Below are 25,812 nucleotides of genomic sequence, written 5' to 3'. Positions count from 1 at the left end.
AAACTATGGATGTCTGGGCTTCTTTCCCTGGGGAAACTTTATTTTCTGTACTGCTGCAGCTGAGAGGTATATGGCTAATTTATTCCGACCAAAGGCCAGCCAGACGAGAACAAACTGAATTCCTCTTTGGATCACTCAACTGGAGCTTCAGACTTTAGCCCCCAATCTATTCATTACCCCTTCTTCTCCATTTGAAGCCAACTGACACACAGTAATTATTTCATGTCTGCAGGAGCCCCTTGCCAAACATCCGCGTTTTATTTTAATACTTTTGCTTCCTTGGATGTTCTTGTGCTAGGAAGACACTCTGAGACTGTTCTTTCTTTCTGCCTTGGCTCCCAGACTGGAGTGAGCGAGCGAGCGAGCGAGCGAGCGAGAGAGAGAGAGAGAGTGTGTGTGTGTGTGTGCGCGCGCGCGCGCGCGCACTGGCACGCCTCTCCCTCAACCAGAACAAGGAGTCTCCACTGACTAATCTTCCAGTTTCTGATTCCCATTCATGACATACCTTCTTCAACTTCACCCTCATGCTCTCAGAGACCGATTATTTTAAACCAGCACAAGAGAGACACTTATAGGGGCTCAGCAGCAAATGGGACCATGTTGTAACAGTCTATGTTGTAACAAAGTCATATCAGTCTGACTAGAGTTAATATTGAAATCCTCAAGACATGGAAAAAGTTGAAAATAAAATTAAGTACTTAAAGAACTCTAGATTCTATCTGCAGAAGTTAGAGCTTTCAAACTTACAAGTAACATGAAATATCAAAATAAATAGGTTTCCACTTTTTTTCTCTCACACACACATACACACACAAAACACCTTTTATATGTTAAGCCAGATACAGTTACACAAAAGCCAGGTAATATATTTTAAATAACATCTCAAATTCATATCAGACAGTACTGTATTTCATGAATTTAAAAAGAAACTCATAAATAACTCATTGGTTTCACTATGTTTGATGCTACAGAATAATGTATGGTTTGTATTTTTTATTTTTATAGGGTTTTTGACTTTGATTGAAATACCTGCTTTAGATTTACTGAAACTCGAATTAACGAGGTTTTTTGGAAACTTTACTCTTAGACCTGGGGGGTGACGGTTCAGAATCTGACGTGCTCACAGTAATGGATGCTACTTCCAATGATTCTGGGTGAAGAGGTCCCAGTGACACTTGAATAACAACTTTTGTTTCAGGAGGCAATCCTTCCAGTTGCTTAGGCTTCTTAAACATTTGATGACACTGGGTCTTGTGCTCCATTTTCTCCTTGAAAGTTAAAAACTGTAGCCGGCATTTGGAACAGTGGTGAACACTCTTTTCCCAGTGTCCCCTATAATGACACATGTATGGTGTTGCAGTTTTGAAAATTTTGAGACAGAATGGACAGAGCAAGTTCTTAGTGTTTTCATGGCAAGTTCTGAAATGTGTTTCCACATCAGCAAAGGCTGATGATCTGTAATTGCAAACCTGGCACACATAGGGCATTTCACCAGGCTTATGATTGTCCTTCATGTGCTGTAAGAGAATTTGGTCTGTTTTGAATGACAATTCACAAATTCTACAGACAGTGGAGGGCTCCTGGGTAGTGTGTACACTTTCAATATGGCATTGCAGCTGGAAGGGAGTGGGAAACTGTCGGTGGCAGTGCTGGCAGGTGGTGTAACTTTCCCAGCTGTCACCCCTCTGCTTCTCAAGTTCCAAATGGTGTTTCATGTGATTCATAAACTTGACATTCTTTAGAACTTTCAAGCAGCTGAGGCATTTAAAGGTTGTGTGAGTCTTCTGTTCTGGCTGTCCATCTCCTTTATGCTGCCCATAATAAAAGTCACGAAGTAATATGACCAGACTTCCTTTCTTGGGATCAACAACCTGGTTTTGACTTGCTAGTCTCAAAAAATCTGTTTTTGCTTGTCTATTTTCCTTAACAGGATCTGCAGGGTTGAAATGAACACTGTCCTTTGGAAAAGCTGTTGGAAAAGGTGCTCCATTCTGAACATGGCTTAATGAGGTATGAACACTGTTTGAGGGTGTGCTTTGCTCAGCAGTCACTGTATGAAAGATACCTGAAGGGGACAAAGCTGAAGCATGTCCCCCTATGATTCCATCACTGAGTTTAAGCCTTTTGGGATTTACATTGTTTACTTCAGCAGTAGAAAGTTGCTTTGATATGCAAGGACTTTTATTCATACCTCCTACAGAAAGTGCTGCTCCACCTGGATGCTGCAATGAATTTGTGAATGTAATCAAAGGAGAAGATAACTCTGAAGAGCTATTAGGCACGACTTGTGGTGAATTACTTTTATAATCAGGTTTAGACAAAGGCTCAATAATAATAGGACTTTCTGTTGATCTTGACTCAGATTCAGAAACAGGCAAGGCAGTCACTGCTTCTGATACAGGGGTCACATGACTTATAGGCTGCAATTTGCAAGTAGTACCTTTTCTGAGGTGACCATACTTTTTTCTCCTTGAACATGAACCTGGGGTGACTCTGTTCAAAATGTTTGAAACGACTGGTTTTGAATTTGAAGTCACCCCAACAAAGATCAGCTCAGCATCGTCATTTACATGTTCTACCCCAACAAAGATCAGCTCACCATCTTCATCATCTACCTGTTTGGTTTCTTCTATGTTCTGCTGCGGTTCTGGCTCTTGTTCTTCCTCACATAATATACATGGTTGTTCCATTTTCTAATTTTTTTTTTTTATTCTTGAAGGTGTGGCCTCAAGTCCCAGTGCTTTCTTTATATAAATTGCCACCTAAGTACAAACATACTACACATCAGTAAGTACAGAAAAATTCATTACCTTATTTCTCTCCAAAACCCTAAGGTAGTTATAAACACTCTGATTTTATAGATAAGGACATTAAGACTCAAAGGATAAATTACAGCTTAAAAGCTACTGTTATAAGTCTGTGCAGCTCCAGAATCACAGCTTTGCTGATTATGATTTCTTCTATTTAAAAAAGAGGAAAAACTTCTAATAACTAATCTCTAGATAAAATCACATGCAAAGGATACACTACTTTATAAAGGCACCACTCTGCAGTGTATAGAAACACGGGCTTTGGAGTCAGAAAAGAATTAAGCTGAAATTCTAAGTCAGCCATAAACCAGCTGCATCTTTCTTTGGCAAGTTCAAAACTTTTAAATGTGTTTCTGTATCCTAAAGGCAAAAGTTCTTATTTCTGGGGTGCCCAGCTGGCTCAGTCAGTGGAGCACACAACTCTTGATCCTGTGGTCATGAGTTCTAACACTGGCTATAGAGATTACCAAAAAAAAAAAAAACTGAATAAAAAAAACTTAAAAAAACAAAAAGTTCTTACTTCTCTGACTTAAGGCAATAGCTCGTTTTAAAAAGCATCAACCATTCAATGGCACCTTTTTTTGTAGCAGAATTGAAGAAAAGTTTATATTAAATGAACATCTCAATTGATTCATACATACTAACTTTATAAATATTAATACAGAAGTGTCAAATTCAAAGAACAGAGTAGGAGGACCTACACACAATCAACAAATTGTATAATTCAGTGTCAAATGCTTATCACATGCCTTAGCAAATTAGGAATGAACTCTCTTGATAACCTCATCCCACCTCAAGGCCTTATAGTCTGTTCACTGATGTGTCCTAAATTTATCCCTCTAATCCTGACTTCCCCACTGAAGTCTCTTCTCCACATGGCAGGCAAAATGATTCTGTTCAATCAGATTATATCACTGCTCAGCTCAAAACGCTCCAATGGCGGGGCACCTAGGTGGCTCAGTCGGTTAAGAGGCCGACTTCAGCTCAGGTCATGATCTCACGGTCCGTGAGTTCAAGCCCCGCGTCGGGCTCTGTGCTGACAGCTCAGAGCCTGGAGCCTGTTTCAGATTCTGTGTCTCCCTCTCTCTGACCCTCCCCCGTTCATGCTCTGTCTCTGTCTCAAAAATAAATAAACGTTAAAAAAAAAAAATTAAAAAAAAAAAACAACACTCCAATGGCTTTCTGGTTTGCTCAGTAAAAGGCCAAGTGCTTCCAATGCCTGTAAAACCATGCTTCCAATCCTATATACTGCTCCTGTAGTTATGTCCTACTTCTCTCCCCTATCTACTCACTCTAACCACACTAACCACCTTGCTTTTTCTTAAACATATTAAACACTTTACCTTGAGCTTAGAGCCTTTCATTTGCTGTCCTTCTAATATGCATGCTCATCACCCAGATACCTGCATGGCTAGCTCCTCACCATCTTCAGACTTCTGTTCCAAGTCTTCTCAAAGAAGTTCTCAAATAATCCAACCAGCTGCTAATTCACATTCCCAATCTCTCTTCCATTCCCCTCACCTTCAAGTCCTTATCACCATCTAACACATTATTAACTTTATCCATCTTGATTCTTTTCTACTCCCTACCGAGTAGAATGTAAACACCAAAGGACAGGGATGGTCTTTTGTTGACTACTGTACCCCCAGCACAAAGAACAGTACCTGGTACAACATGGGAGTTCAACAAATACAGAATTTGTTAAATGAGTTAATGGTAACTTTCATTAACAAGAACCTTTTTGGTAGAACAGACTGTATGTACTCCATTACTTCCACATTTTCTATGATTTAGTTGGAGAGCCTTGTCCATGTTAGATATTCTGTGGGCCAATGAAGGACTGAAAACTGCTAGCTTTTTACAAACATTTTTTCCTCACAGCCCATAGTAAGAAAAAAAAAAACAAAAAAAAATAAAAAAACAATGTATACAGAATCTCACTACACACATATAAATAATAATTGTTTTACTAAATGGAATGCTTATTCTAATATTTTCTATTTTTTTAATTGACCATGACCCACAAAATCAATTATGACTCATCAATGGCTCACTACCAGTGGTTTGAAAAACACTGGTTTTAAATTATGATTCATAAACTCACCAACTTCTGAAAACATAATGTCAGAATTCATTGTAGCCCAATATGGACACTTCAAATCCAATCTATAAAAATTAAATTGGCATCTAATATATGTCATGTACCCCTCATTAACTTAATCAGCACATCAGCATATAATTTTGGAACACATAGATATTTAATCTTGAAATGTGTATACCCACTTGGAAATAAGTCAAAAAGGAAGTAGAATATTAAGTAGAATAAAAATTACTTATTCTTTTCTACACTTATTTCACAATTATATTTTGCTTGCCCAACCTGGTCTGGTCTGACACTACCAAGTACTAAGAAGAAAAGCGATGAATGCATGAAGCTTACAGTCTAGTGTGTCATGAATAGTGATTACAATTTCTTAATTTCTTTTTTTTTATGTTTATTTTTGAGAGAGAGAGACAGAGTGCGAGTAGGGGAGGGACAGAGAGAGAGGGAGACAGAGGATTCAAAGCAGGCTCTCAGCTGTCAGCACAGAGCCCAACGCAGGGCTCGAACCCACTATCTGTGAGATCATGACCTGAGTCAAAGTCGGAAGCTCAACCAACAGAGCCACCCAGGCGCCCACAACTTCTTAATTTCTTAAAACTGAGACCAAGTATGTAATTAGGAGATATGCTAATGCAAGAAAACATAGAAGTTTGAAAGCACTGCTCTTTAATCAATGAAAATTGGTTTGGTATGTCTATATTCAACTTCAATCATCTAACTCCAGGATAATGCCACCTAATCCAGTGTTTCTCAGCCTAAGCACCACTAACAAGTCTGGACCAGATAATTCTTTGTGGGGGAGAGGAGTGCTGTTGCATGCATTTAGGATGTTTAGTAGTATCCCTGACCTCTACTTACTAGATGACAGTAGCAATCCCTACATGTCCAATCAAAAATGTTCTTATGGGAGGGATGCCTGCATGGCTCAGTTGGTTAAGCATCCAACTTGGGCTCAGGTCATGACTGCACCATTCATGAGTTTGAGGCCCATGTGAGGCTCTGTGCTGACAGCTCACAGCCTGGAGCCTACTTCGGGTTCTGTGTGTATCTCTCTCTCTCTGCCCCTCCCAGGCTTGCTCTCTCTCTCAAAAAAAATAAATAAAAATTTAAAAAATAAATAAATAAAAAATAAAGCCTAGAAAAGTTTATACTTTTACTTAAAGTTACCTTAAAGTAAGGTCTGGAGACAGCACTAAAATTCATGATTCCTGAATTCTAGTTCTGCGTTCTCCCCATGAGAACTCTGACTTAATTCATGTCTGAATTTCTGGTGATGTTGCTATTAATTGCTTAGTCCCTAAGAATCAAAGAGTCTCACTGGATTCATTTTTATTCTCCTTGTATTTTATAAAAACTGTTCAAACCTCCCCAACCTCCATCAAATTACTCAAAGAAACTTCTTCTAAGTGGTTCTAAATAACTTTTAAAGCATTAGTCTTTCTAACTACCTTTCATTTCCTTTCTTATTAAAGCACCTCCCCACAATTTCTATGTTTAGATCCATTGGTTACTTCATGTTTTTACATCAGCACTAGGCTCCAAATTGTCTGGTCTCTCTGTCCTTCAAATTATGACCAATTCCATACCACCACTAGATGAATCTTAAAACACCTCTGTAATTATATCACTCCATTATTCCTACATGTTAAATGATTCCTCCAATTCTAGAGAATACATTTTAGGTTATGCTACATGCTGAACTGTGTCCCTCCAAAATTTCTATGTTGAAGTCTTTTTTTTTTTTTTTTAATTTTTTTTTCAACGTTTTTTATTTATTTTTGGGACAGAGAGAGACAGCATGAACGGGGGAGGGGCAGAGAGAGAGGGAGACACAGAATCGGAAACAGGCTCCAGGCTCCGAGCCATCAGCCCAGAGCCTGACACGGGCTCGAACTCACGGACCGCGAGATCGTGACCTGGCTGAAGTCGGACGCTTAACCGACTGCGCCACCCAGGCGCCCCTCTATGTTGAAGTCTTAACCCCCAGTGTGATGGTTTCTGGAGATGCGAACTTCAGGAGATAATTAAGTTTAGATAAATCATGAGGGTGGGGCCCTCATAATGAGATTAGCGCCAAGAAGAGCTATTAGAGAACTTGCTTCTTCTTTATCTCCCATCCACTGTGTGAAGACAGAGTGAGAAGGTGGCCATCTACAAGCCAGAAGGAGGGAAGCCAATCAGCTGGCACCTTGATCTTGAATTTTCCAGCCTCCAAAACTATGAGAAATCAAATCCTATTGTTTAAAAAAAGTAAAAATAAACTAGGTTCCAGTAACAATGCCAGACTTTCCACCCAACTGATCTTGGAAGGAGTTTTAGCTGTTGACCATGCTGATTAACTTTCCAATCATTCGAGATGAAAAGTTAAGAGAAAGAATCAGACCTAAAGTGAATAAACTAATGAATGAGTTCATTTAGAATAAGAATTACATTAGACCATGGGAATTTTCTTATCATTTCTCTTCTGGTGTCCTTATTTTCTATTTAGAAACTTAAGATACTGGGGTAGGAAAGCTGGACATGCCAAAGACCTACTACATCTAACGAGTTAATCCTCAAAAATCACTTCATATCCCCCATCAAGGAAGCTGCCAAAAGCTGTAGGAGGAGTTAATAAGAAGATTTCATGCCAAAGATAGCGGAGAAAGCAGTAGGTGATAGATAACTCATCTCCTAGGTTATTCCTATGAATTTTAACAACAGCCCTTTTAGTGGATCTCTGTTATAGCCACACACCAGCTTTTTTAAGGCACCAGTCTTTCTTAGAACCTTCTTGAGATCAGACTAACAGGACTCCTCTGCTACCTATCCTCACCATCTTCCCTTGCTCCTGACTCTTTTCACCCCACTAGTGCTCCTCCAAATTCCTACCCCTATTCTTTCCCCACCCACGGCACTCATGTCTCTTCCCCACCAATCTTCTTTCCTTTTCTTCCACTGATCCCACACATCTGCTGCCTTAAAATTTAATGCCCATTAAACACAGATCCTTAGAAGAAATGAGAGGCTCACAGGATCCTTAAAACTGCAGTAGACATTTACATTTCACTTTAGGGCAATGAATAAAAATAAAAAATTTTTTTCATAAATATTTGTCCATAAATAAGCTCACAATAGTTGGACGAGTGTAAAAATGGGGTCTAACCTAGCTTGGGAGTCCAGGAAGGGAACAACTATTAAGCTAAGGTGGTTCTTTATCAAAAGACATGATTATTTCTATAGACTGGACTCAGAAAAATCAATAATTTATAGACCCTCAATACCAATTTCCACTCTCACTATCTCTCTGACCTCTTTTCCCATTATTCTAACACTCATTCACTCCAATCCAGCCACAGTGGCTTCTCTGCTGCTCCCTTCAGTTTCTGCCTGGAACTCTTATCTCCCAGATATCCTCATGGCTAACAGTTCTATCTCCTTTAAGTCCACGTCCAAACTTACCTTTACCGTTAAGACTTGTTCTGATCACCGAAACTAAAAGTACAACACTCCTACCTACCCAACATTCGATCCTATGACTCTGCTCTATTATATTCTTCCTGATTTCATAACATCACATTCTATATCACCAAAGAACGTATTTATTATATTCACTACCTTTCTTTCTCCATTGGACTCGCAGTTCTTTCCACTGGAAAAGTTCTGTTTTGTTTTTAGCTTGTTTTCTTTGTTTTTATCTGTCTGTTCACTGATTTCTCCCAAAGTCCTAGAGCAGTCCTGGCACGTAAGTCTTAAATATTCGTTAAAGGAAAATGATTTTCTAGGAGTTAGATATAAATTCAACAAAGGATGGTGGGCTGAGAGAAGGTGTAGGAAATGTTCAAATATGAGGAACAGCCAATTTTCTTCAAGTCTGGGAACTAATGAAGTTTACTATTTTTAAAAAATTTTTGTTAACGTTTATTTATTTTTGAGTGAGAGAGAGAGCTAGAACACGAGTGGGGGAAGGACAGATAGAGAGGGAGACACAGAATCCAAAGCAGGCTCCAGGCTCCGAGTTGTCAGCACAGAGCCCGATGCAGGGCTCAAACTCATGAACCGTGAGATCATGACCCGAGCGGAAGTTGGATGCTTAACCGACTGAGCCACACAGGCATCCCTGAAGTGTACTATTATAGCAAATGTGAGAACCTTGAAATCCTGGAACTCAGGAGAATGACTACAGTCAGGCACTTTCAGTCATTTTCCCTTTTTCTTCCTTTCATCCCAAGAGCACCATGTTAGTGTTAAACACATCTTCGTGAATACACAAAGTAGATATGAGCAGAATGGCAGTTCAACCTAAAAGTGGTGGTTAGTTCAGAAGTTCTTTCTCTAAGACTGTGTGTTTAGAAAGGGTTTGGAAGTATCAGATGAGTGGTGAATGATTTAAACAGAGGTTGCAGACAGCCATAAAAAAGAGAAGTTTAAAAAAAAAAAGAGAACGTTAATTTGTTAAATGCCAGCAACAAAGTGAGGCTATAGGAAATGGTGGAATAAGAAACTACAAATATATCCTCTGTCATAAAAGCAAAGAGAACAATAGCAAAAATTATCCAAATCAAGCTTTTTGGATCCTGGAAATTAACCAAAGGCTTGCAAAAATCAGAGGATTTCTGTGGAAAACAGTTTGGCAGTTCCTCAAAAAGTTAAACACTGAATTATCACATGACCCCACAAGTCTGCTTCCAGGTATATAGATCTTTTGAAAAGAGGTACCCAAACACATGTAAAGTACATGCATGCTTACAGTAGCACGATTCACAATAACTTAATGGTGGAAATAACACAAATGCGGTATACACAAACACTGGAATATTAGAATCATAAAGGGAATAACAGCACCTCCAGGTTCACTGTTGTATTATTTACAATAGCCAAGATACAGAAACAACCTAAGTGTCCACTGGTGGATGAAAAAAAAATGTGGTATATACAAACAATGGAATATTATTCAGCCATAAAAAAAATGAATGAAATCTTGTCATCTGCGACATGATAGACCTGAAGGCATGATGCCAAGCGAAATAATTCAAACAGAGAAAGAGAAATATATTATCTCGCTGATATGTGGAATACTAACAACAACAACAAGCTCACAGATACAGAGAACAGACTGGTAATTACCAGAGACAAGGGAGGGGGGCAAAATGGGTGAAGGGGATCAAAAGGTATAAACTTCCAGTTATAAAATAAGTTGTGGAGATGTAATGTACAACATGGTGACTATAGTCAATAATACTATATTGCATATTTAAAAGTTGCTAAGAGAGTAGATTTTAAAAGTTATCACAAGACAGAAAAAAATTTTTAACTATGTATGGTGACAGATGTTAACTATACTTATTATGGGCACCATTTCACAATTTATACAACTAGCAAATCATGTTGTACACCTGAGACATAAACATATGTTAGATGTCAATTATACCCAATAAATGGAATTTAGTATTGATACATGCTGAATAAACCCTAAGAACATGCAAAGTGAAAGAAGCCAAACAGAAAAGTTCACATATTGTATGATTTCATCTACAGGAAACATCCAGAATAAGTAAGGCCATAGAATCAAAACACAGATTGGTGGTTACCAGGGGATAGAAGGGGAAATTGACAGAAAATGCTTAATGGTAAAAAAAGTTTTACTTTGGAATGTTTGAGATGTTTTGGAACTAGATATAGGCGGCAGATGTACGACACTGAGTGCTCTAAATGTCACTCAATCTTTCACTTTAAAATGACTGATTTTATGCTATGTAAATTTTACCTCAATATATTATTTTTTTTAAGTTAGCTTATTTATTTTTGAGAGAGAGAGAGAGACAGAGCAAGTGCATGAGCAGAAGAAGGGCAGACACAGAGGGGGAGTGAGAGTCCCAAGCAGGCTCTGCACTGTTAGCACAGAGCCTGATGCAGGGCTCAAACTCACAAACCATGAGATCATGACCTGAGCTGAAATCAAGAGTCAGACACTTGAACCAAGTGAGCCACCCAGGCGCCCCTCAACATATTATTTTTTTTAACATATTATTTTTTTTAAATAAAGACAGAGTATTACTACCAACCACACAGAAGTTAAAAAAAAAAAAATCTAAGGGAACACTATAAACAATTCTCTTCCAACAAATTAGATAACCTGATGAAATGCGCAAATTCCTAGAAAGACACAAATTACCAAACTGACTCCAGAAGTACGAACTGACCCAGAATAGATGACTCCAAAAATATGGACTGACCCAGAATATATGAATAGATTCAAAATATATAAATAGATCCAAAATAAATAGAGACTGAGTTAGTAATCAAAAAAAAAAAAAAAAAAAAAAAAATTCCCAAAAGAGAAATCCAAGATCAGATGACTATCCTGGTAAATTCTACCAAAACAATTCAAGAAAAATTAACATTAATCCTTCAACTCTTCCAAAAATTAGCAGAGGAGAGAAAACTTTCCAGCTCATTCTATGAGGCTAGTACTACTCATACCAAAATTAGACAAAGATCTCACACACCAAAAAAAATTATATACCAATATCTCTTATGAGTAGAGGTAAAACTCCTTAACAAAATACTATCAAACACAATTCAATAACACATAAAAAGAACTGTGACCATGACCAACTGAGATTTACATAAGAAATGCAAAGTTGGTCTATTATACGAAAATGAATCAACATTATACCATTTTAGTAGAAAAAAGCCAAAAAACCCATATCTGCCTGCAAAAAAAGCACAATATAAAATCTAGCACCCTTTCATGAGGGAAGAAAAAAAAAGCACTTAACAATTGGAAAGAGAAAGGAACTTTCTTACTCAGACAAAGGGCATCTGTAAAAACCCGACAGCTAGCATCATACTTCATGGTAAAAAGACTAAAAGCATCTCCTGTCAGATCAGGAACAGGACAAGGGTGTCCACTTCTACCACTCTGATTCAATATTATATTGTCCTTCAATGGGACATTAGGCAAGAAAAAAAAGTAAAAAGGCATTCAGACTGAAAAAAGAAGTAAAACTATATTGGAGAAGACATGATTTTATACATATAGAAAATCCATAGGAAATCTACAAAACAAGTATTAGAACTAATAAACAAGTTCAACAAGCTTGTAGGATACAAGATCAATATAAAAAATCAATTATATTTCTATACACTAGCAATAAACACCTTGAACTGAAATTAGGTAAACAGTTCTATGTACACTCAACATTAAAAAGAATAAAATACTTAAGAATAAGTTTACCAAAAAAATTGCATGACTTTCATACTGAAAACACTGAATTATACTGAATACATTACTGAGGCAATTAAAGAAGATCTAAGTAAATGCACACATCCTATGTTCATGGATAAGACTTAATACTGTTAAGATGGCAAGACTACTGATCTATCAAAACCCCAGCTGGCTTCTTCACAGAAATTGAAACTCATATAGAAATGCAAAAGACTCAGAAGAGCCAAAACAATCTTGAAAAAAGAACTGAAAATTTCACATTGATTTCAAAATTTACTACAAAGCTACTGTAATCAAGAATATGGTACTGACATGCAGATAGAAACACAGATTAATGGAATACAATTCGGAGTCCAGAAATAAACCCATACACTAACAGTCAACTGATTTTTAGCGAAAATACCAAAATAATTAAGTGGGGAACAGACAAGTCTTTTCAACAAATGTTGGAACAACTACACAACCATATGCAAAAGAAAGAAGTTGGACCTCTGCTCACACCATACACAAAAAATAAAACAGATTAGAACTAAATATAAATTCTGCCCACAGAATTGGAGAAAATAGGGGTGCCTGAGTGGCTCAGCTGGTTAAGCATCTGATTTTAGTTCAGGTCATGATCACACAGCTCGTGAGTTCGAGCCCCACATTGGGCTCTTTGGTGACAACTCAGAACCTGAAGCCTGCTTCAGATTCTGTGTATCCTTCTCTCTCTGCCCCTCCCTCCCTCATGCTCTCTCTCAAAAATAAACATTAAAAAAAAAGAGAATGCAAGAAAATATGTGTAAATCCTATTTGTGACAAGGGACTTATATCCACAATACATAAAGACTTCTTATATCATTAGAGTAAAAAGACAACTCAATTTAAAAAATGGGCAAGGGAATTAAATAGAAATTTCTCCAAAAATGATAAACAAATGGCCAAGTATATGAAAAGATGTTCAACATACCAGTAATCAGAGGAATGTGAATCAAAACCACCATGATATATCACTTTACACCCCTTAGAATGCCTACTATCAAAAAATATAAAAATAAACAAGTACACCAGAAAATAACAACTTTTGCACGTGGGTGGCTTAGTTGGTTAAGCATCCGACTTCGGCTCAGGTCATGATCTTGCAGTTCATGAGTTCGAGCCCCGCATAGGGCTCTGTGCTGAAAGCTCGGAGCCTGCTTCAGATTTTGTGCTTCCTTTTCTCTCTGCCTCTTCCCTGCTTGCACTCTGTCTCTCTCTCTCAAAAATAAACATTTAAAAAAAGGGGGCGCCTGGGTGGCTCAGTCGGTTAAGTGGCCGACTTCGGCTCAGGTCACGATCTCGCGGTCCATGAGTTCGAGCCCCGCGTTGGACTCTGTGCTGACAGCTCAGAGCCTGGAGCCTGTTTCAGATTCTGTGTCTCCCTCTCTCTCTGCCCCTCCCCTGTTCATGCTCTGTCTCTCTCTGTCTCAAAAATAAATAAACGTTAAAAAAAAAAAAAGAAAAAAAATAACAACTGTTGTCAAGGATGCAAAAAAAGTAGAATCCTTATATGCTGTGATTGGAATGTAAAATAGCACAACTGCTATGGGAAACAACAGAGGTTCCTCAAAAAATTAAAACAGAACTTCTGGATACACATCCAAAAGAAATGAAAAGCAGGATCTTGAAGAGATCCTTGCACACCCATGTTCACAGCAGCACTGTTCATGATAACCAAAAGGTGGCAGCAGCCCAAATGTCCATCAACTGATGAATGAATTTTAAAAATGTGATACACACATACTATGGGATATTATCTAGCCATAAGAAGGGATTCTTTCACATAGGACAACACCCATGAATCTTGAGGACATTATGCTAAATGAAAAAAGCTAGTCACAAAAAAGACAAATACTATAGCAATTTCACTTACATGAAGTATCTAAAGGAGCCAAAGCAACAGAAAGAAACAAAAAGTGGAATGGTGGATACCAGGGTCTAGGGAAAGAGGGACAAAAGAAGTATGTTATTTAATGGGATGGATACAGAGTTTCAATTTTGTAAGATGGAAAGTTCTAGAGATCTGTTTTAAAACAATATGAAAAAAATACAATGCACAAGACGATAAAATTTATGTTACCTGTTTTACGACAAAAAATGTATTTAAAAAAATTTTTTTTCAACGTTTATTTATTTTTGGGACAGAGAGAGACAGAGCATGAACAGGGGAGGGGCAGAGAGAGAGGGAGACACAGAATCGGAAACAGGCTCCAGGCTCTGAGCCATCAGCCCAGAGCCTGATGCGGGGCTCGAACTCAAGGACCGTGAGATCGTGACCTGGCTGAAGTCGGACGCTTAACCGACTGTGCCAGCCAGGCGCCCCAAAAAATGTATTTAAAAAAATGAATAAAAAATATGAATAGACATTTCATCAAAGATATGCAAATGGCCAATAAGCACAAGAAATATTGCTCAACACAATTAGTCATTAGGGAAATGTAAATCAAAATCATGAGATACAACTTCACATACACTAGGTTGGTTACAATCAAAAAGAGGAACACTAACAAGTGTTGCAGAGAAATGTGGAGAAATTGGAATCCTCATGTGTTGCTGGTAAAACTGCTATAAAATGGTCAGCCACTTTGGAGAACAGTTCGACAGCACCTCAAAAATTAAATACAGAGTTATATGCTCCAACAATTTCACTCCTAGGTATATACCCCAAAGAATTGAAAACATAAGTCTACACAAAAATTTGCATAACAATGTTCACAGCAGCATTAAAAATAAAAGCCACAAAGTGCAAAAAATCCAAATGTCCATTAACTGATAAATGGATAAACTGTGGCATAACCATACAATGGAATGTTATTCAGCAATGAAAATTAATTAAGTACTGCTGTATATGTGTGATATGGATGAACCTTGAAAACATGCTAGTGAATAAAGCCAGACACAGAAAGGTCACATACTGTTATGACTCCTCTCATAAAATGTCTACAATGGGTAAATCTATAGAGACAAACTACTGGTTGCCAAGGGTTGGGAGGAAAAAAGAATGAGGAATGTAGTAGGTTGAATAATGGCCCACCAAAATATCAGATCCTAATCCCTGAAACACATATATGTTACCTAACTTTGGAAAGGGTCTTTGAGATGGGGAGATTACCCTGGATTATACAAATGGGTCCAAAATACCATCACAAATATCCTTAAAAGAGAGGCAGAAGGAGATTTCACACATACACCAGAACAAAGCATTGTAAAAAGACTGGAGTGACATGGCCACAAGCCAAAGACTGCCAACTGAAAGAGGCCAGCACTGGATTCTCCCCTAGAGTGTCAAGGGTAGCATGGCCCTGCCAACACCTTGATTTAGGCCTCCAGAAGTGAGAGGGAATAAATTTTTGTTGTTTTAATCCACCAAGCTTGTGGCAGTTGGTTATAGTAGCCACAGGAAACTAACACAGGGCTTTAGGGTTGATAAAATGTTCTTGAATTAGGTAGCAGTAAAGACTGCACAATTTTGTGAATATACTAAAAACCATTCAATTTTGCACTCTATGGAGTAAATTGTATAGTATGTGAATTATATCTCAAAGAAAAAAAATTCCTAGCAATAGGCTGGTGTGACCCCCACATCCTAACAAGTGATACTAAATTTTCAAAGCCCCTAACCAGACTCCATTCATGTAACAAGAGTTAGGTAATTAGGATTATCGTAATAATGCAAACTAATCTAGCCAAGAAAAAGAGGTAAACTAGTATCACAGAGCCAATGTACAAATATGTAGTGGGAGGTACACCTTCCCAGGGATGAATGGATATCTTCTTGTAGAGTGGACATTACCCTGATACTAAGGACTTAGAACACCGACTTTATTATTAGGATTGCTAAATATCCTAATTTGACCAGGGCAATCCAGTTTGACCTGTTGTCCCTATGTATTTTTTTAAAGTGCCACTTTTCACTCTTAAAAACATCCCCGTTTGGGTGATAAATTAGTCAAACTAATTATAAGGAAACTGGACATTGTGAAAGTGGAGAGCAAATTCTATGCACGCCAGGTGGGCCCTATCATGAATCGCTATATAACATGTATCTCCCTGCTATTGGGAAGCTCCCAGGGAAAATAATACTGGTAAGACTTCCACAGAGCATCCATATTTTGTTTTCAAATATATACAATACTAATGCTTAAGCTGAACTCTCAGAACTCTATTATTCAGTGTTACTCAAATGACTGATTTATACATTTAAAGGAAAGAATAAGGAATGCATCTAGGAACACTTGACATTGACACATAAGGAACTTACAAAGGATAAGGTTAAGATAACTTTGTTCCTATTTTTTCAGTGTTATGAAACCAAAAGATGAAGAAAGCTTCTATTCTTTTTTTCGTATCAAATTGACCCTAACATAATATTGCTGTATCAGAACTCCTGGGTCCAAAGAAAGGAGGAGGGGGGAATTTTTCTTTTTTCTTTCTTTTTTTCCCTAAGAAATTAGGGAGAAATTGTTATTCTATGGAAAGATCACCCTAAAAGGTTCTATGTGTGGTCATACATATAATATTGGCAATGTCCTGATGTTCACAATTTTGGATGAACTGCAACTATAAAGCATACCAAATCAGTAGAATTAGAACATACCCCTATTCACAAAAGACTAAGAAACAAAGAAATGACACAGGAACAGAATGATAACTGCACAGGTCTGACAGCCTCCTAACCACAGAGAAAGGGGGAGGGAGAAGGATCAAGATGGGTGTTTGTAAGGAATCTGAGTATTAGTGAGTGTTTGGTGAGCCTACCATGTGCCAGGTACTGGTCTCGGTACTGGAGATACAGTAGCGATTGAAACAAAGACCCTTTCTTCAGGGAGCTGACACTGCAACAGACGTAACTGGGAAATACATTTAAAAAATATCTACATATAATATTACAGTATCACACATTACATATTTTGATATGTAAATAAAGTAACAAAAAACATATAAAATGTTATGTTATATGTGTATATACATATGCATAAAATTTCAAATGGTTATAAATACTACAGAGAAAATAAAGCAGGAAATGGGCCAGGTAGTATGGAGGCAGGCTGGTATCTGTATGGCATGGTTATAGAGATCTAGGAAAGAATTCTCCAGCAGAAAGAAGAGCAAATACAAAGGTTCCGAGACAAGAGCTCGTTTACCAAATTTAAGGACCGGTCAAGAGGCTAACATAATAAGCAAGCCAATGTGAAGGAAATGAGATCAAAAATTAGTTCATTGTAGTACGTTAATGTAGTCCATTCTAAGTTCTTTGGTTTTTACTCTGTGACAGGTCACTGGGAGGTTTTGAGTGAGGAGTGATATGATCTTTCATTTCAACAGGATCACTCTGCTGCTCCTGGAAGAAGGAAATCATGTTAAGAGACTACTGAATTAATAGAAACAAAAAAAAAATGACTGTACTAGGAGACAAAGGTACTGAGATGGGGTCAGGTTCTAGATCAAAATCTTGAAGGCCCACAAGATTTGTTGACAGACTGACTGGATTTGAGATGTGAAGAAGAGGATGACACATATAAGGGGTGATGCGGAGCAGGTAAATATGAGACAGAACTCAGAGAATGACCTGGGCTAAGTACACAGATTTTGGAGCCTTTGGCATATAATGTTATTTAAAACACAAGACTGAATGAGATCATCTAGGGAAAGAGGTCTGATATCCAAGCCCTCAGGCATTCCATTGGTTAGAGGTCAGGAACATGAGAAGAAAGCAGAAAAGGATATGAAAAGGGAACAGTTACTTACAGCCAACTGTGGTGGGGGTGGGGGTGGGGGTGGGGAGGTGGTAAAGGAGAATGGAGAAAAAGAAGCATGCTGCAATCCAAATGAAAAGTTATTTTCAGGGAAGAGGAAATGAACGACTGATAAATACTGCCAATAGATCACATAAATTAAAAACTAAAAATTGACCATTGGATTGAGCAATATGAAATTCACTGGTGACCCTGACAAGAGTGGATTTAGAGAAGAATGGGAAAACTGGAGGAAGCAAATATGGACAACTCTGGAGAAATTTTCCTATAATGAAAATATGAAATAAAATAAGCAGATGAGGGATGTGCAATCAAAAGATGGATTTTTTAATGAGAGGTAATATTACAATCAGTCTGTTTGCTGATGAGAATGATCCAGAGAAACAGAAAACTTAACCCAGGACAAAGAGGAGACTTGCTCGAACAATATTCCTGAATAAACAAAAACTGCTTGGATTTAGCACACAAGGAGAGGTTTTGCCCTTAGCCTGGAGCCAAATAATTCACTCATAATGATAGGTGAATATGGAGAAGAGTTGGAATGGTGGATAAACGGGTATGGGAGCCACCCTCCAAGATGGCCCCAAGTGAATCTTGCCTCCTGTTACTTATTCACACTCTTGTGTAGTCCTCTCCCACACCATCACAGGGTTAGCCTCTGTGACTAAGCAAATACAGAAGTCATGGTATGTAACTTCTTTAAAAGGCTCTGTACTTCATCTTGGGTACAAGGTTTCTCTTGAATCACTCACTCTGAGGGAAGCCAGCTGCCATGACGTGAGCAGCTCCGTAGAGAGATCCAGAGTGAAGAAGTGATCCCCTTGCTAAAAGTCAGGTGAGAAAGCTTAGACATGGATCATCCAACAAAAGTCAAGTCTTGACAGACTGCCAATCCAGCCAAAAGCTTCACTACAACCTCCTAAGATACCCTGAGCCAGAATCACCCAGCTACATCCTAGGCTATGACAAACGGCGAAATAAACGTTTCTTAAATTATTAAGTTTTGAGACAATGTGTTACACAGCAATAGATAACTAACTATATAATGGGTCTCACTGAGCTATATACACAAGTTCCTGGACCTACAACTTATTGTTGTGCCTACTGGCATGAAATGAATTCCTATGGCCTCCCCTACCCAATCACATTCAATTATTTCATGAAATAAAGCCCTCAAGGAAAAGGGCATAGAAATGAACAAAACTAACTCTATGTCACCATTCTTAACCAATACACATTACCCTGAAGGAACCACTTTAATACTTTACTACCTTAGCTGAAATCTTAGGTATGTGTATCAACCCATTTTAGCCTCCTGCCAGAGTAAAGGAAAAAGAAAGTCAGTTTCACATAGCTTAAAATCTACGATCCTGAAGAAAAAAGACACAGTCTTGGCTGTTAGTACAAAGACCTTTCATCTTACCTCAGGTGTGCACTGAAACTTCTAAGAACTTGAGCTACTCCAGGCAGAAGGTCACATCCTTGAGGCAACCAGAAGGGAGGGTTAGGGTTACTTCCATGTTACAGGAACGCTTTACGTCCCACTGACTATCTGACACTACCATCTGGATGTGTCTGAAGCATCTCACACTTAACCAGAAAAGAAAACTGGGTTCCTTTCTCCCACACCTGTTCCTCCCATCTACCCTCTCTCCGTAAAGAAAGCACTGTGCCTGCCAACCGCCCAAATCCAAAGCCTGGCAAGCACCCTGGGTCCTGGCTGTCAGGGGGCCTTCGTTAGCGTGCAAGGGTCTGAGATAGAGTCCAGGCAGAGACACAGCACACAAGAAACTAAGGCGCTGCGGGAGGCAAGAGAGCAATAAATGAATTTGAAAATGCTTGAATCCCTTTGAAAGGGTCTGGGCCACAGACGTCCAGAACGGGGAGAGGGCTGGCTTGCGAGGTTTAAACGCGCTGAGTTCCAGAAGCGACCCCGGCGGGGCGGGCGAGGTGGGCCGCGGGCGGGGAGGGTGTCAGGAAGCAGGGCAGGCCCCTTCTCCAGGACGCCGAGGCCGGGCCCGGGCCTGGGGGATGGGGCGCCCCGCCCGCGTGGGGGAGGGGAGGCCTCCTGAAAGGCGCCCGCAAAGATCGGGGGAGGGGGTGTGCGCACCCGGGGTCGCAGGACGCGGCGGGGGCCGCTCACCCGACACTCCCTTCAGAGGCCGCGGCGCAGGGACAGGCCTCTCCGGCAGGGCGAGACCGGGAGCGGAGCGGCCCGCGAGACTGCGGCCGCGGAATCCCTCCCATCTCCCCTCTGGAAACACACTATGGCCGCGCCACGCCCCCGTCCTTACCGGCCCCTGTCCGCGGCGGTCGCGGAGCTGCCGGAGGCGCACCGCCCCGAGGTGCTCCCCAGGCGAAGCCTGAGGGGACGACGCCTCCTCAGGGCCCAGGCGCCGCCGCCGCCGCCGCCGCCGCCTCCGCACGCGCGCCCGCTGCGATCTGTGATTGGCCGCCAGGTGCGGGGCCCGAGGCCGGCGCGGCTCTGGGCGCTGCGATCTGATTGGCGGCGAGGCCGGGTCCGGCGCCTGCGCGCGCTCTGGCGCCTCTGCTGGTGATCCCTGGGCGCAGGGTCGGGGTGAGGGGGATGAGCGCTGCAGCTGTCACCCCGAGTCTTCGGAGATGTCTTGGGAAGTCGAGGTTGCAGAGCGGGCCGGGGTTCAAGGTCAAGGGCGGGCTCCCAATCCATCAGGGGATACTTTTGTCAGCTTGGAGTTTAGTTAGCTCTCATAATCCTCTCAGGTGTGCTACCTTTTTCATAAAAGCACCAGCTGCTAGCCCCACGTTTAAGGGACCTTGATCACACAACTGGGCTTGGCGCCCACACTCCTGAGGTGGCATCTGGGGCCAATCCAGTCCAGCCTGGCACCTATTTTTGTATAGTTTGCAGCGACCGAAGAATGAACTTCACATTTATTAATGGCTTGAAAAAAAGCACAAAGAATATTATTTTGTGACATCTGAAAATTATATAAAATTCAAATTTCAGTGTCCATAAATAAAGTTTTATTGGAACACAGACATACCCATTCCTTTAGGTATTGTCTATGGCTGCTTTCCTGTTAAAACAGCAAAGTTGATTCGTTTCCAGAAATCATATTCAAAAGCCTAAAATATTTGCTATCTAGCCCTTTATAGAATTTTTTTAATTGCCCATTTCTGCCAGAAAGCCTGTCTAGTTTAGTAATCTTTTGAAAGGAAAAAGAAAGACAGCTTTTGGTTTTGCTAATCAACAATGTTATATTCATCTCTAGCTCATTTATATTATCCACTCATTGTTTTCTTTTTTAGTATCTCTATAGGTTCTGTTGTTCCTCTTACGATATTTTAAAAAAAATTTTAATTGTATTGTAGTTGACATACAATATTATATTAGTTTCAGGTGTACAGTGTAATGATTTTCCAATTCTATACATAATGCAGTGCTCACCATGCTAAGTGTAGTTAGCATCTGTCACCATACAATGTTATACTCTTTACAATCTTTTGAGATAAATGTCTGGGATGTTTATTTGTAAATTCTCATTTGTTTCTCTTGTATATAATGCTATAAATTTACTTTATTTTACTTAAGTACCAATTTAACTGTGTCCTACAATTTTTGCTTCATAATATGTTCATTATCATTCAATTCCACATATGTCTTAATTTCCCTAGTGATTCTCTTTTTAACGCAAGAGTTATATAGTAATATGGTATTTGTTTTCCAAATCTGTGGGATTTTAAAAAGCTGTTCTTTTATGAATTTCTCATCTTGTTGCATTAGGGTCAGATAACACAGTCTAAATATCATTGATCTTTGCATTTGAGGATTTCTATTCAGTGAAGTATACCATAGTCAAAATGAAGAGGATGTAGATAAAGAGAAAATATTTTGATGTCTAAAATGTGTATTTGGGAAATGACTTCCTTTAGGCCTCAAAATTACTTCAATACCTTTCAGTAAGTTACTATTAACTATGGTCCAGGCTTTATTCACATTTCACTGGTTTTTCCAATGTCCTTTTTCTGTGCCGGATTCCCGTACAGGATACTGCACTACGTTGTCATAGTTTCTCCTTAGCCTACTCAGGTCTCTGACAGTTTCTTAAACTTTCCTTGTTTTTCATGATCCTGACAATTTTAAGGAGTCCTTAAAGGGTCAGAGATTTTGCAGAATGTCTCTCAATTTGGGTCTGGTATTTTCCTCCTGGTTGCGCTGGGGATATAGGTTTTTAGAATTATACCACAGAGGTGATGTGTCCTTACCACTTCCATCAGGGATACATCCTATCCCTATGACTTACCACTGATTTCTCCACTGCAAAGTTACTTTTTTCTCCTTTCCATATCCTACTCTTTGGAAGCAAGCCACTAAATCCAGCCTACCCTCAGGAAAGGACATGTAGTCTCATTGAAAGGAGAGAATCTATGAGATACACAAATTATTGAGAGTACAGAAATAATATGGAATTCATTTGTAAGGAATATTTGTTTTTCCTACCTTTAAATTTAATTTTAAATTAATCAAAATTAAATAAAATAAAAACTTTAGTACCTCAGTCATACTAGCTACATTTCAATGGCTCAGTAGACACATGTGGCATATTAGAGCAGATACAGAACATTTCTATCACTGCAGAAACTTCTGTCAACAGCACTGACTTAGATCATTAGTTTTCCAATTCTTCTGCTCCTCCTTCTTCTCCTTCCTCTCTTCCATTTGAAGTGCAATGATATATAACATTTCATTACTTTCATGCGTCAATGTCCTGATTCAATATTTGTATATATTGTGAAATGATAACAACAATAAGTCCAATGAACATCTATCCATTACCAAACAAAGCTACAAATTTTTTTCTTGTGATGAGAATTTTTAAGATTTACTCTCTTAGGAACTTTTAAATGTGCAATACAGTATTTAACTATAGTCACCATGCTGTGTATTATTACCTCCTCATGACTTATTTTATAATTGGAAGTTTGAACCTTTGGGTCCACTTCACCCATTTTGCCCACCCCAACCCTTCTTCTTTTCAAATATATGCAGCTTAAATATGAATCTCTTCTAACAACCACTTTAGCTTTATCTTACAAATTTTGCTGCTTCAATACAATTCACTTGCAAATATTTTCCTTTCCCACATCATTTTCTCATAGGAGCTCTGAGTTATTTAGAAGCAGAACCAAGACTAGAATGAGCATAGAGTACAGCATTCAAGAGATTTGTGAAAGTGTAGGAATGGTATTTTGCACTTTTGTCTCCTGCCTTCCTACACCCTAGTCCCAGTCTTATTTTCAATTATATTGCTTAATTTCTGAATTTTGGTTTTTTTCCTCAGTTATTTTTCTGTTATAGCTTTCTAGCTCAATTCCCCCAAAGTCAGTGGGTAGCTACAAAAAGCCCTGCAGCTAACACCATGACTAATGATGAACTATTGTATATGAGTCTGAGAACAAGACAAGGATTTCCACTATAATCACTTCAGTTCAACAAAGCACCTGAATAGCCAAGACAACTTTGAACACCAACACTGGAGAATTTAAACTCCCAGATATCTGTCTTAGTCAGGGTTCTCCAGAAAGATAGAACCAATAGGATAAAAAAAGAGAGAGAGAGATGGGTTTTCTGCAATTATGGAGACAAAGACCCATCATATGCTATCGGCAAGCCACAGACCCAGGAAAGCTACTGGCATAAATCAGTCAGTCTGAAGGCCCAAGAACTAGAAGCTCTGTTGTCCAAAGGCAGGAGATATGGATGTCCCATCTCAAGAAAAGAGAGGGGGAGATTTCTCTTCCTTTATTTGTGTTCTCTTAGGGGTCTCTCTCAATGGATTGGTCTCAGTCTGCTGATTCAAATGCTAATCTCTTCCAAAAACCCTCACAGACACACCCAGAAATAATGTCTTACTAGCTATCTAAGCATCCCTTAGCCGAGTCAAGTTGACACATAAAATTAACTATCACATAAACTTACGCAGAATTACAGTATTTGAAACAGTATGGCATTACCACAAGATTAGAGAAGCAAAGAAATGGGATAGAATGGAGTCCAGAAATATATATACAGTCACCTGCCAGATTTACACAAAGGTTCCTCTGCAATACAGTGAGAAGAGAGTGGTCTTCTTAGTGCTGATTTGAATAAGCATATGAAAAAATAAACCTGGATACCCTGACTTATCACACCATAGACAAAAATAAATAAATTTCAGATGAATCATAGACCTAAAGGCTAGACAGTAAAGCTCCAAAAAGAAAATAGGAAGAATATATTTATGTCCTAGGTGGGCAATAATTTCTTAAGTATGATGCAACATGAAGCACCAACCCAAATGTACATACATACACCCATGAAGTCACCATCCAGGTCAAAATATGGGACATTTCCAGCACCCCTGCAGTTCCGTCATGCCCTTCCCAATTGACAGTCTAGTTTAAAAAGAAAGAAAGAAAGAGAGAGAGAGAGAGAAAAGAGGGGGCAAGACTTGAATAGACACTTAATAGAAGAGGATGGTATTCAAGTGGCCAATAATCATATGAAAAAAAAATATTCTCCAGATCATTACTCATTAGGGAGATGTAGATAAAAACAATAATGTGGTACCATTACAACTCCAAGAGAATGGTACTAATGGAAAGGATTGACAGTACTAAGTACTGTATCTGTAGAATTCTCAATATTGTTGGTGGAAATATAAATTATTTCAATCACTCTTGAAACAGTATTTGGCAGAATCTGCACTTAAAAGCTAAATCAAAGTAGTTCCGGCACTTCTCATAAGTATACGTACATTCCAGACAAATGACTACATAAGCCTACCAAGAAACATGAACAAGCTCATAGCAGTTTTATTCCAAATAGCAAAACAATCAGCCTCAAAGTTCATCGGGAATAAAATGGATGCGTAAAACTCTACCATATTCATTCAATGGGATTCTACCCAGCAATGAAAAAGAATGTGCTATGGCTGCATACAGCAAGAATGCGTCCCACTTACTTAAAGGAAGACAAAGACAAAAATATTGTGATCCCATTTACTCAAAGCTTAAAAAAAGACTCTATGGTGTTAGAGATCAGAATAATGTTTACTTTGCAGGGAGAGGTTTACTGGGAAGGAGCATAAAGAAGACTTCTGAGCTTCTTGACAGTACAGAGCTAAAGAATTGTCACTGTAAAACCTGACTATTGCTGATCACCATCATCCACAGCCATGATATACAGATCGCCTCGCCTCAATTCTGCCTTTCAGAATTCTTGGAGGTGGGTAGAACATAATTTTAGCTATAACGCTATCTGTGGTAACGTCTGGAATACCTAGAGTTCGTGTCAATCCTCTTTTTAGATTTTATGGGTGACAGCCAGGGGTTAGTGTTGCTCACAATAATGGACGCTACACTTCTTGATCCTGTTTGAACTTGAGTTTGAATCATAACCTCTGTTTCAGGAGGCAAATCTTCTCTTCTGATGAAGAGAAAAGCTTCTGATGATTCTTGAATTGATGCTGTTTTCTCCTTTGAAGTCAAAAACCGAAGCCAGCGTTTGGAACACTGAAAAGATTCTTGTTCCAATGCCTTCAACAATGATTCACATGAAGTATGACAGCTCTGAAAATGTTGGGACAGAGTGGACAAAGCAAATTCTTAGTGTTTCCATGGCACTTTCTGAAATGTTCCCACATCGGCAAAGGCTGATGATCTGTAATTGTAAACCTGGCATACACAGGGCATTTCGCCAGGCTTATGATTGTCCTCCTTGTGCTGTAAGAGAATCTGATCTGTTTTGAATGACAATTCACAAATTTTACAGAAAGTGGAGGGCTCCTGGATTGTGTGTATACTTTCAATGTGACATTGCAGCTGGAAGGAGTGAGAAATTGCGGGTGACGGTGCTAGCAGGTGGTGTGGATTTCCCAGCTGTCACCC

At 39.1% G+C, this 25,812-nt stretch overlaps 3 protein-coding genes and 1 gene segment (V, D, J or C); 3 read left to right on the top strand and 1 right to left on the bottom strand.

Moving 5' to 3' along the window:
- The window catches only part of LOC128312485 (immunoglobulin lambda-1 light chain-like), a 442,895-nt gene that overhangs the window by 83,871 nt on the left and 333,212 nt on the right, over window positions 1–25,812 (top strand). The window lies entirely within an intron of this gene.
- Window positions 1–25,812, top strand: part of LOC106988621 (immunoglobulin lambda-1 light chain-like) — a 505,411-nt gene that overhangs the window by 159,816 nt on the left and 319,783 nt on the right. The window lies entirely within an intron of this gene.
- The window catches only part of LOC106988734 (immunoglobulin lambda variable 5-39-like), a 603,934-nt gene that overhangs the window by 272,448 nt on the left and 305,674 nt on the right, over window positions 1–25,812 (top strand).
- LOC106988955 (zinc finger protein 280B) lies at window positions 386–20,348 on the bottom strand. Of its 2 annotated transcripts, XM_027044128.2 has the most exons (3): window positions 20,196–20,348; window positions 19,325–19,382; window positions 386–2,762 (listed from the first exon to the last, which is right to left on the bottom strand). In XM_027044128.2, exon 3 carries the CDS (start codon window positions 2,688–2,690, stop codon window positions 1,056–1,058), a length of 1,635 nt encoding a protein of 544 aa, XP_026899929.1. In that variant the 5' UTR covers window positions 2,691–2,762; window positions 19,325–19,382; window positions 20,196–20,348; the 3' UTR covers window positions 386–1,055. The 2 variants fall into 2 exon arrangements, with proteins under 2 accessions (XP_026899929.1, XP_026899930.1); XM_027044129.2 differs by lacking the exon at window positions 19,325–19,382 and having other exon boundaries at window positions 20,196–20,327.

Source organism: Acinonyx jubatus, chromosome D3 (assembly GCF_027475565.1).
Source record: "Acinonyx jubatus isolate Ajub_Pintada_27869175 chromosome D3, VMU_Ajub_asm_v1.0, whole genome shotgun sequence".
Lineage (NCBI taxonomy): Eukaryota > Metazoa > Chordata > Mammalia > Carnivora > Felidae > Acinonyx > Acinonyx jubatus.
This window is presented reverse-complemented; position numbering and strand designations above follow the sequence as displayed.

Excerpts from the sequence above, each read along its gene's own strand:
- LOC106988955 (XM_027044128.2), bottom strand. The coding sequence starts at position 2,690 with ATGGAACAACCATGTATATTATGTGAGGAAGAACAAGAGCCAGAACCG.